Below are 12,787 nucleotides of genomic sequence, written 5' to 3'. Positions count from 1 at the left end.
TCTAAAAAATATTTTTTGTTAAAATTTTCCTCTGGACAAGATTATGAGGGGTTCACCTCCATTTCTCAGTTCTTCTTCACACAGCGAAAACTTGCCTTTTTTTCCTTTCTAAAGAATCCACCTATGTGTGTGTGTTGTGTGTGCTGCATGCGTGTGTCCCTGTTGTGTGCAAATACAATATATTTTTGCCACAAAATATAGTGTTAGTACAAAATGCCCTTCTATGGAAGCAATTTCTTTGCAAAAATCATGTAACGTGAAGTCATGAAATATACCAAACAATTCTATAACACATCAAGAGATGTCAAGGGTAGAGAGAACGCTTTCCCATCAATGATAAGAAACCTTGAAATATTGTTTGTATTCGAAATTGGATTAGGGCAGAACCCAGAGATATCTGATCGGAAACAATCCAATGTAAACTTTGGTATGACAGCTTATTCCCTGAAGTAATATCTGGTAACCATGGGGCAAAGCAATCTCTGTCCCTAAACAAAAATATCATGCCTTTGATCTCCTCCTCACCCAAAAATTATTCGTCTCCTGGAATTCTGCAATATTTTCTTGAAGGAATAAACCTGAAACAAAAAACTGAAACCTTCACATCAGATCTTGAGACATGTAGCCACCTCTATTGTATACAAGATCTGTTGCTCCTTCACTCAGGTGCTTGACATAACTTTCTAAATATTTCTACCTTTTACTACCTTAGAAGCATCACTTTGATAACAGAAATGCAGTCTAAATTACTATTTGCAAAACTTAATCATTGTCAAGTCCCCTGGTGATGTGTTTCCCCCCTAAAAATATCACCAAGACTTTATATATTATGAAAATAAATTAAAGCAAATTGGGTACTTTCTACCTGAGGACTCTTAAGGGCAGCCAAAACAATTCAAACAAAACAATTCCGTATGACTAGCAAAATGTCTTAGGGGGCTTTTAGAGATTGGTAAATTTTCGTGAAAGTTCATATAGGAAACCATAAGCTAATTTGATGATTTAAAAAAAACATCAGGCAAAACATCTGAGTAAATTCAAAGGAAACAATAGAGCTTCACTATAATAGCAATAATTAACAAGACATGTTTGTGTGCTTGTGTGTAGCCTTAGAGTGATTTTACTTTAAAATATCTACAAATTTTCTTGGAAAGGCATAGGGAGGCGAGTAAAACTGAAAGCTGACAAACAGTCAGAGTTTTGTTGAAATTCTATTACAACCAGGGCGGCCAGTTGATTGAACCTACCCTAAACAATTTCACAATAAGTTATTGCCCAGATGCTTTATGGTGCAGATCCCACAGTCAGGATCTTGTTCTGGATCAAGACGCAAGGGAGTAATAGTGCCACTATATTCCGCTCTGGTCGGCCCCACCTGGAATATGAGTTCAGTTCTGGGCGCCACAATTCAAAAAGGACATTGAAAACTGAGCGCTGTCCCAAGGAGGGCGACTCAAATGTGTGAAAGGTCTGGAAACCATGCCCTATGAGGAACGCCTTAGGGAGTTGGGTTGTTTTGCCTGGGAAAAGAAGGTAAGAGGTGATATGATAGCCCTATTAAATATTTGAAGGGATGTCATATTGAGGAGGGACAGCTTGTTTCTGCTGCCTCCAGAGACTAGGACCTGGCAGCAATGGATGCAACAGCTGCAGGAAAAGAGATTCCACCTCAACCTTAGGAGGAATTTCCTGACCGTGCTGTTCGACAGTGGAACACATTTCCTAGGAGTGTAGTGGAGTCTCCCTCCTTGGAGGTCTTCAAACAGAGGCTGGATGGCCATCTGTCGGAGATTCTTTGATCTGGATTTCCTGCATGGCAGGGGATTGGACTGGATGGCCCTTGCGGTTTCTTCCAGCTCTATGATTCTATGATTCTATTCTATAAGACTGCTAACATTGGCACAGCAACACTAGATAGTGAATTGTCTAATGCAGTGATAGAACCTAATGAAAATAAATCAATATTAATTAAGTTGGAAATTTGGTAACAAAAGAGAGCAAATTAATTATATATATATTTAACTAAAGTGATTGACTTGAATTGGAAATTTAGCATTAACATTTCTTCAGAATTAAATTATTAATTAATTAAATTAATTAAAGAAGCTGTAGTACCAGTGTAAAACAGTTATATATTACCTAGTTGGCTCTTTAACCAAAGCTCATAGATTTTTGCAAAAACAACTTATTGCTTTTTCATTAATCCTTCAGGATTAGAGAATATCAAAGTTTAGTCTACAAGACTCAAATCAGCTATTTCAACCCCAATAGGTTTTTAAGGTGTTTTAAAGGTTACCAATCTTTGGAACAGATGCTCCCCAACACATTTATTTTAAAAAGCAGAAATAATGAAGGATACATATGACAGGAATCATACATTATTTTATATTTGCAAAACTTGAAGAACTTCAGAATGTTGTACAAATGGTTAAAATATGTATGAAGTAAAGATACATAAAAGAAAAAAAATACCTTATTAATATTTCAAAATAATTTCAAACAATGTTGTCCTCTACAAAACTTTTTTGTCTCAAAGACATCTATTCAAATATCCTAAGCCATGGAAATTTAATGCTGCAAATAAAGCAATGTTTTAGGTTTCAAAACAGTTGAGGCAAATATTTATTGAGATGTGGCTGTATTAACTCAATAAGTTCAATTTAATTTTAGTTACACTGGAAAATTACAATGAAAAAAGAAGGAATTCTTAAACCATAAGACAGATGGTTATTAACCTAGGACCTTATCCTTTCCAGGATCTAGTCACTTCTGAGATGCAGGCAGGTATTATCGCACCAAAATCACCACCAATGCCACTGGGCGAATGCATCCTGACTACATCCAGGCTCCCAGCTATGCTCAACTGTGTGATTTGCAATCACAGGATTACTGTCTTTGCAAACTGGCTGACTGAGCACAGTTGGGAGCCTAGATGCAGCTGGGATGCAGTCACCTGGTGGCATCGGCAGCAACTTTAGTGCAATGATACACACTTGCATCCCGCAACACAACTGTCTGGCTGAGTGTGGCTGGGAGACTAGGTGCAGCTGGGATGCAGTCGCCTGGCAGCATTGGCAACAACCTTGGTGCAATAATACCCATCTGCATCCTGTAACCAAACTGTATCCCGGTGGAGAGCAGTCAGGTTAAAAGTTGGTGTTATAAGCTCCCTAGTCTTACACATTTGCTTCTGAATAATTTTTAAAGATTATTAATATATGGTTGGAGTGATATACTGAGACTTAATAAATGCAGGTTCAATTATCTATTAAACCATGAAACTCAATTGTTGACCTTGGGTATTCTGTCTCTCAGTTTGATGTACTCATAAGGTTATTGCAAGGATAAAGTGGAGTGGGGAAGAGTAAAGTCACACATACGAACTTGCATTCACTGGGAAAATGTTGGAGTCTAAACATAAAAAATCATAAATTAAAGAGGTATTTTTCTGCAGAGAAATGGGGCCACCCGAATCATCAAACTAGCCTGTTTGTCATGGCGGGGAGGCCATGGGTCTGCCAGCATCCTCCCAGGCCTACAGAACCTCCAGCTAGTCTTACACAGGGCTGCCAGGCTTGGGATTGACTTGGGAAGGGGTAGGAGGAAACACTTCCATCCCAGGAAGGGACTACAGGTCCCAGAGTGCATCCGGGGGCAGAAGTGCACTCTGATTGAGTGGTGTCATTAGCAGGTGATTGGCTGAGGGGCTGGGTAAGCAGGCTCTCCACCCTATCCCAGCCTCTCATTGGTTGTGGGGCCTTTATAAGGCCAGGTGGCACATGTAGGCAGCGCCATTTCCACTCAGTTCTTGGCCCTGGTACTGGAAAGAGAGAGGGAGCCGAGTGAGGAAGAATGGGGAGGGAGCTAGCAAAGGTGGCGGCAGCAGCAGCAGCAGCAGTGGCTATGGTAACTCACCCTCTCCCTGAGCCAAGCTCCAGAGCTGGCAGCCAGGGTGGTGGTGGTGGTGAATGCCCCCCCAAGCCAAGTACCAGAGGCAGCAGTGAGCCTGCAGCTACAGCCGCAACCCCCCGTTGCATGTCTGGTGGGATTGAGGTGGTTGGGAGTGCTGGTGCTGGCAGCACCCACTCCCTGTTACCTTCAGAGGACCATGAAGTGCAACAGGCCTCTGTGGCCTAGCGTGGCTACCCCCCACACACACACACCAGGAAGCCTTCTAAGTGCCAGAAGCAGCCCATGGAGGAAACCCGCCCCACTACGAGAGGGCAGGCGGGTCAGCCCAGGAAGTCCTGGGCAAGCCTGGCACCCAAGTCAAAAAGGCAAGAGGCCAGAAGAGCCAGCAAGTCAAATGCACCCTAGACCTAAGAAACCATGAGTGGTGGACACGACTTCAGTGGGTGAGTGACCAGTCCCTTCAAACAGGGATGAAGCACTAGTTGACATAACACACACCATTTTGGAGTTGTTGGAGAAAGCTGGCAAAGGCAGAGGACGAAGCCACACAAAGAAAAGAGGGCAGCAGGACTCCTCCTTGAGAAGCTCCAGTTCTTCTAAATCATCCACCAGCTCTATGGGCTTCTCTTCAACCTCCTCCACCACCAGTTCTGAGGTCACCAGCTCTTCCAGTCCCTCACCAGAGGACAGGAGGTGTAAGGGCCGAAAGGAGAGGCACCCTGAAACAAAAGTTAAAAAGACATATTGCAAGGGAGCTAAAAAGCCAAAATCTTGGGAGAGTGCTCTGGCGCTTCCTCAAGCAAGGACAATTATTGCCTCGGAGTGGGGACGTTGATCCTGGGGATGTCTTCTTGGGCCATCAGGCTCAGGGCCTGGTGCTTGGGGCTACAGAGGGTGTAGGTAGACCAACAAGCCCCTGACTTCTCAAAGTTTTCCCAGGGTGAGAACCCACCGGGGCTTCACCTGCCCAAAAATGCCTGGAAGCAGATCCACAGGGGGTGTTATGCGGATGTGTTCACCCTTCTGAAATCCAAAGGGGAGGAGCCTGGAGCCATCACATCCATAAAAAGGGGGAGAAAGAGGCCAAGATGCACATGGCAGAGAGGTCCTTCATAAACTGGTTGGAGGGATTTGGTGTGTTTATGGGGGTTGTTGCCATGTCATATCCTGAGAGGGCTTGGCACATTATTAACCATATGCTCATTGTTTTGAGGGAATGCTCCATCAGGGGGAGGCTGCGGCCACTACCTATGACATGGCCTTCCAGCATCAGGCATACCAAAGGGACACCGACAGGAGGGACCTCATCAAGAGTGTCCGGGAAAGCTGCCAATAATGCTGATAGCTATTCACACAGTTTGGAGAAGGTTTAAAGCAAAGCAAAACTCAAATAAAACCAAGTTCCCAAAGTACCAGTTCGAGGTCCAGTCAGAGAATGGCCAAGCAGTCCGAGGTCTAGGATTCTGAAGAGGCAGGTTTAACATGGCAGTCTGAAAGTCAAGTGTTCCAAGTAGTCAAGATGAGTCAGCATTCAGTGAGTCAAGGGTTCAATCCAAGAAGACAAAGGGAGTCAGAGACAATTGTGCTTTCACTGGGAAGCTCAGATAATCTCTGACAATGAGTTTAGCATCCTGCACCTGTTTATATTTCCACGTGACCAAGCAATTTAGTTCATCAATCAACCTGGGATTGATGGATGACAGATCTAGACCTCATGCTTTGAGGCCAACCCTACACTGTAGCTATTCCAATAAAGTTGTGGCCCTTTTCTTTCCAGTCGTGGTTTAGTAGTCATTTCATGTGCCAGTTCCTATCCATGGTGTGACACACACTTCTCTATTAACTACTATATTTTTCTGGATGACAGCACCCTGGGCCTTCTTCCCCACTGCTGTCCCCAAATTATGGCAGACCCTTTTAAAAATTTCTGTTACAAAAGGCCTTGTAATGGTAACGTGGATATAATTCAAAATGCTGACAATCTTTTATTAAAATAAGAATGGAACTTTATTGTATAGATGTTCCCACAAAATGTTACTTGAATGAATGTAAATAAAGCAGTTGTTGCTTATGGCACTTGTGTTACTATTAGCGGAATCTCCTTCCTTGGAGGTCTTTAAACATAGGCTGGATGGCCATCTGTCAGGGATGCTTTGATTTCTATTTCCTGCATGGCAAGGGGTTGGACTGGATGGCCCTTGCGGTCTATTCCAATTCTATGATTCTATGTTAACTTTGTTACAATTTCAGTTTCCTTAACAACTCTTCACAGTGTATCAATGTTAACAGTTTTCAAGGACCCTCACACTGTCCTTATTCTGCTTAGAGTCCCTAAGCCTAACTACTAATCCTGCCATTCAGGCTAACTATAACCCAGAGGTTATTACCCTATAAATAACTCCCTCAGTTGGAATATCTATCTGGTTGTAAGCACCACAACTCTGGACTTTAACCTTAGGTCCTCTCTGGAACCCACAATAATAGGTCCTTCTCTGGACTCAGCAAGATCCTATCTAACATTCTAACTGCCACTAACAGAAATTTCATCTCCCCTCAGCCATCATTCCATTAGTTGACAACAGCTGGCTCATGATTGGCTTCTGCTAGCCTAGCCTAATCTGCCTTTTCTCTACACATGGCAAGCATTTTCCTCCCACAAAGAGGCTTTCAATGTAATAACAATTGCAAATGCATGTCATTCTGTTCTAACTGTGATTTAAACATTTGTGTAACTCATACATGTGTATCCAATATTATCTTTGAGTAGTGAACACCTCCACTCACATAATTATGCAATGGTTGCACTACAGAATCCTTCTGCAGTATATTAATGTCATGCAACTGATTGCTGGGTTCTTTTATTGAGCAGCTAGGAATGTAGGATGACTGTCTCTGCATTTCAGTGAATATAGTGGTACACTGAAGGCACTGAAAAATAGTTGTGCACCACTGAAGAATGCACAACTGCATAGGAAATAGTTATGCTTACAGAACCCTACTTCCACAGCTGTGTACAGACTATATCTGTTGCATAATGACCAAAAAGAGGACATGCCTATGTAATGGAGCTTACATGTATGTTTGACACCAATAAAAATTCAAGCCATCAGTTTCACTATCAAATGCTTTAATCAGTGCAAATATGTATAAGAATCTTTGTTTATCCCAGTTCATAATTAAAGTATAATGTGATTAATTCCAAGATTGAAAGATTTTTAGCCAACCAATATTAAGGCCAGCTTGGAAGAGGAATGGTCTTCTTTCCATTCAGATGCTCCTCCTGTGCCCTATGCAGGGCACACACAGAGAGAGTCTTCAGCAAGCCCAGGGAACTAGGTTTTAACCTTAGAACTGGGACCGGCATGAAAATCAGTAAGCCAAAGAAAGTGGAAGGGTAAGGAAGTGAGATTATAAATGAGGGAGAAGAGTGGGGGAGAGAACAGTTTTTAGTTGAGTGACATATGTGGGTTTAAAAAAAACCCATACAATTATTTTTCTCTCCCCAAAATTTAAAGTAAGGATAGGGCAGGGTAGTTAAAATAATACATGGGCTTTTTCACTGTTATTTTGTTAAGGCTTTAAATGTCTTTAAATGTCAATTTAAAATAAATTTAATTGTTACAAATGTCCCCCTTTCAATGTCATAGACATGCAACAAACACAGTGAAGTTTTTAATGATGTTTTAAGACTTGCTATGTCAACCCTGATGACATCATCAGAATGAATATGAATTGTGACAAGAAGCAGTGACATTGGTTTTTTTCTCCTCTCTTTTTGTTAGGACCGGATTGATTTGCAAGATTTTACTATGTGTTACTAGTTTCACCTTCCATCCCTGCCCTTCACAGTGTCCTGTGTCTTTCCATGGACCTCAGAAGAGTGAAAAATCTTCAAGCTTTGGTCAATGCCTACAGCCAAGATCCTGGGCTAGTGGGGGCAAAAGAGATTGCATTGCTGAGGGCTCATGTGGAAAATATATTGCACACGTACCTAGAAAATGCTGGGGGAAAAGCACTTGAGGAGGAAGAAAATCAGGGAATCAGCAAAAATGATGACGAAAGTGATTTTGAAATCATTGAAGATGAAGAGGTTATTGAACCAGATCAAGATATTCTCCAGGAAATGGGAGATGAAAATGTGAGACTAACTAGTGAGATGATGGATCAAGCAGATGAAAAAAGGGAGGAAGCATTTGAAGCCATTGATAAAGGTAAGCTCCACAAAGCTGTTGAATTGTTCACTGATGCCATCAAGTTGAACCCTCAGTCCAGTGTTACATATGTGAACAGAGCAAGTGTCTTTGTGAAACTGAAGAAACCAACTGCTGCCATCAGAGACTGTAACAAAGCCTCAGAGCTCAACCGCAATTCTGCACAGCCATACAAGTGGCGAGGGAAGGCCTACATGCTCCTGGGACACTGGGAGAAAGCTGCTGAAGACTTCACAATGGCTTGCAAACTTGATTGTGATGAAGAAACTGATGCTTTGCTTCAAATGGTGCAATTTAAAATTCAGAGGATTGTGGAGAATTGTCACAAACGTGAGCAAAAGCTAGAGTTCAAGAAGATCCAAGTACAGCTAGAAAAGGTCAGAGTGGCTCTGGAAGAGCGAGAGAATATCCAAAGAGAGGAGAATTCCTGGGATGAAATGGCCACAGCAGGTCGGAAGCATCTTAAGCCTTTCCTTGCACTTTTAGATCCCAGGGTAATGATGGCATTCTTGGATGTAGTTTGGAATCCAGAAAACATCTACAAATACAGAAAGAAAAACATGCTAGTTAAGTTAACTCGCAAACAGCATTAATTTGTAGGTCAACTATACAAGTGCCTTTGTCATGTAATAAACTTGTACTTAGAATGGAAGGCATTTTTTCTCATTTTTTCCTTTCACCAAACTGGTTATGAAATTACTAAGAATAACTCAAATAGGAATGTAGCCTTCTAATAATATTTAGCAAAAAGAAACATTTTTAAATGATACATTTAACTGGTAGGAACTACCTCAATACATGTCACATAATATCTAAATACATATTACATGCACACTAGCATAGCAAAAGAAAACAGTAACAGAAAATAACGTAACCAATGTAAATGAGACTGTTTTAGCCCTGCAGGATGCCTTGGATGAGGAAGGAGACAGGGGAAGACCATGATATTGATACCCTTGGACTTCTTACTGACTTTCTGTAACATTGAGCTATCATTCAAGATCAGCTCACTCATTCTAAAGCACAGACACTAGAGTAGTTCCACTGCAACTCTGATGGTTGTTTCCATATAGAGGTTGTTGGGGAATTATTATTTTCTTTCATGGCAATTAAAGCACAGGTTTTTCTGGGTTTGAGTCTACCCCCATGCTCTGTAAGAGCTATAAGAAACTGAGGCTTGAAACTGAAGGGCCAAATGACACATTTTCCAGCTACATTTGGGGCATAGCATTTAAATGACACGCACCCTGAGTGTGGGCAGAAACCATGCTGATGTCACATCTTCCCAAAAGAACCAGGCCAAAAAAGAGCAGAAAAATCCACTCCTTTTCAGGAACCCTGTTGAGGACTTCAGTAGTGGCCCAGATTGGGACTAAATGCATGCAGTCACTGTGGTCCTGGCACAAATGGCACTGCAGCAATCCTGCTGCAGTCCCTTTAGCCCATCTGTTTTGGGCCTGAATCTCTCTATGAAACTTCTGGTAGAGGTTATCTGTGAGTGTGGACTAAGGTGCCATCAATATTACAGTGAGGAAAGTCTACCTCAGGACTATTGGCTTAGGTGAGGTCAAACCCTTTCCTCATTCCAATGATTCTGAACCAGACAACTAGTCTATGAGGACTTGGGTGTGAACAGATTTAATCTTGCTTTCTCTCAGTCTGCATTTGGATCTCAGGAAGGAGGCTTTTACTTAATATCTCTCCAGTGATCACGATCCAAATTGCTGTTTCTTCATTTATAATAATCATAAATGAACCAGTGCCCTGTAGGGAAGAGATGGCATTAAAATGTCACCCTTGGTGATCCTGATCAATATTTACGCACTGCACCACTGATTAAATGAGAGGTTTACCAGGACAGTGGCTAAAGTAGAGACAGGCAATTTCAATGGCTCTGGGGATGCACTAACTCCCTATGACCTTAGAGGTGCTACACCCACCATCATTTCCCTCTTTCCAGTCATTTCCACTTTTAGAAACCACCTTTCCAGTTCCTCCAGGCCTGAAACTGATTCTAGGAGACAAAAGCAGCCACAGACTGTTCCCACCTCCAGAGATCTATGGACATTGTTGGATGATTTTACAGCCAAGGGGTTTGAGGTGAGAATGCAAAGGGCCCTCTTTGCCCAATCTGGACTAAAGATTGCAAGCAGTATGTGGGATATAGGTTATCTAAATGCATTTTAGGGTGACATAAGAAATGCAAACCTACCTGTTTTTCCCCATGAAGAATAAGTCCTGAACTGTGGAGATTATTACATCCCTGGATTTATCTTCAAGTTTTCCTGTCACTGGATAACCTTTTTTTTAAAATATAATTTTAATATTCTTTCCATACCTAAATAGATTGATATTATGTGGGATTGAATATGCCCCCCACAACACACATGCACCTTTGTTGGCCCTTTATGCATCTTTTCTCAATCCTTCTCACAATGACAGTGAGCATTTTCAGCAATGGTGAAGAAAACATATGCGAATTCTGTTCATTGGTAGGGGGTTAGCCAGTGGCATCCATGTATTTTTTGACCTTCAGTGCTGATCATTTTTAACACCCCTTCCTCTCTACAACACAAATGATTTTCACTGATGATCATGAAATGAAATGAATAATAACAATAATTAGAAAGCAAACGCAGAGAGTGAAAATTCTGTTTTATTGAATACACAGTAAAGACTGTGAGTCCAAAAGTCTTTTTAAGATCCTCAGTATACACCTTCCTTTACTCAATGAGGATCTATTTTTCTATCCTGTCATTCTGTCATTTATCTCATTTCCATCAAGGAGTGTCAAGTTCAGCTTTCAAGAAACCCGGGGGAAATAAAATAGAACTGAGATTATATCGGAAACCCTATAGTAATTGTCATGTCTTTACATAATGTGCTGGTATGCTTATAGCTCTGTAAACAAATGAACAAACACCACTGCTTCTTCCAGTGACCAGATTTTTCTACCCTAGCAATGGTCAAATGACAACTTTCAGCAACATTTACTGGGGATACTGGGATAGCAAAAGCAAGCTCTCCCCCATCTCACAAGAATATAGGGTCTTTTTCTCCAATCTATCTCTGCTTCCAGATGGATAGAGACTTGGGGCCTGGGTCAAAATAAAGCTGCTTCAGGTCACTTTGGATGCATGCTATTTAAATGACACATACATTTTAAAATGCCAGAAGCTGTGCCAAAGTTGTGCTTCAGTCCTTCTGGTCTCTTAGGACGCATGCATCATTTAAACAGCATACCTCCAAAGTGACCTGAAGCAGCTTTATTTTGGTCTGCCTGTACAGCCTCATACTTTTTAAAATGAATTCTTAGCATCTGGGCCAGCTAATAGTCCCAATAGGTGTCAAGTAGAATGTCTAGAACCTGCATTTAATCTGGCTAACCCAGTCTCAGACTCGTAGGAACCCTACAACATGGACCTTGGATAACATCCTCTCAACTCTTCAAAGTCTTGAAGCAATAACTCACATTTGAGGATGAATTAAAAGGGAAAAGAGGGAGGAGGGAGAAATCTACAGGCTAATTTCTGTCTTAGCATGAGGTTTTGTTTTTGTTTTTAATATTTATCCACTTCCTCAGTCACTGCATATGATAAAGTGGGTTGATACCCACAAATGCTTGTGGTACATCTTAAATCAGTTAATCTTAAAAGGATTGATAGATTCCTCCCCCCACCACCTTTTGCTTTGCATTGTACAGACCAGCAGAGCTTCTTCTGTGCATGTGAAGGGTTTCATTTTCAAAAGGAAGCTGTAACTCCCATTGCTGCTTCCATTTCCTTTTGTGCCTTTGTTGTTGTTGTGTGCCTTCAAGTTGTTTCTGATGTACGGTGATCCTAAGGTGAACCTATTGTGGGGTTTTCTTGGCAAGATTCCTTCAGAGCAGGTTTGTCATTATCTTCCCCTGAGGTGGAGAGCTTGTGACTTGTCCCAAGGACTTGCTCAGTGAGTTTCATGAATTGACCTCTGGTCTCCAGAGTCGTAGTCCAATACTCAAAGCATTACACCACACTGCCTTACCCAAGGAAATTTGGAGGGAGGGAGGACAAGAAATTCAGTTCAGTTGAAACAGGTTGCAAGTGTGTACTGCTCAGTACATGTTCCTTACAGCCCACCCCTTCTTCTCTTTTCTGGCACCTCAGTTAAGGAGTGAGGTGACACCATTACACCCCCTTATCTTGTGCACCGGGGGGTGGAGTGCCCCTGCCCCCCTTTTGTTCTATCACTGGGACTTGCCTTTATTTACAAGATGGCACTGGTTAGAAAATGGTAGAGGCGTAGGGACTCAACTGTTTTGTTTTCATTAACAACAACTGGTTTGCTGCTGCTGTGAGTTTCAGTTTCTAAACACATTTCCTCTGAAAATGTGAGAGTAATGCATTATGCATGATGTTATGCTTATGAGAGATCTACATCACAAAATTTGAAGTACTAAAACCAAGGGATAACTATATTCTGATACAAACATTTGTGTATGAGCTTCAGATCAAATCACTTTGTATCTGAATTAAAAAAGATTCAATTCCTCAAGCATCCCTGATAACATATTCCGGAACTAGCAGAGTTGCAATCTGCAGCCTGATGGCTTTCCATCATCGGAATGGCCCAATGGGGATAACACTACTTAATGAAGTAGGCTTTGTTGGGGGGAAATATGCTGT

The 12,787-nt window shown here is 41.7% G+C and overlaps 1 protein-coding gene across 1 annotated transcript; it reads left to right on the top strand.

The window, feature by feature from the left end:
* Nucleotides 1-7,703: 7,703 nt before the first annotated feature.
* Nucleotides 7,704-8,734, top strand: LOC121934985 (putative protein FAM10A4). Its single transcript, XM_042475956.1, has one exon. It carries the CDS (start codon nt 7,778-7,780, stop codon nt 8,714-8,716), a length of 939 nt encoding a protein of 312 aa, XP_042331890.1. The 5' UTR covers nt 7,704-7,777; the 3' UTR covers nt 8,717-8,734.
* The last annotated feature ends 4,053 nt before the right edge of the window (nt 8,735-12,787 follow it).

The sequence above is a fragment of the Sceloporus undulatus genome, chromosome 6, assembly GCF_019175285.1.
Source record: "Sceloporus undulatus isolate JIND9_A2432 ecotype Alabama chromosome 6, SceUnd_v1.1, whole genome shotgun sequence".
NCBI lineage: Eukaryota > Metazoa > Chordata > Lepidosauria > Squamata > Phrynosomatidae > Sceloporus > Sceloporus undulatus.
Note: the sequence above shows the minus strand (reverse complement) of the source record. Positions and strands in the feature narration are given on the sequence as shown.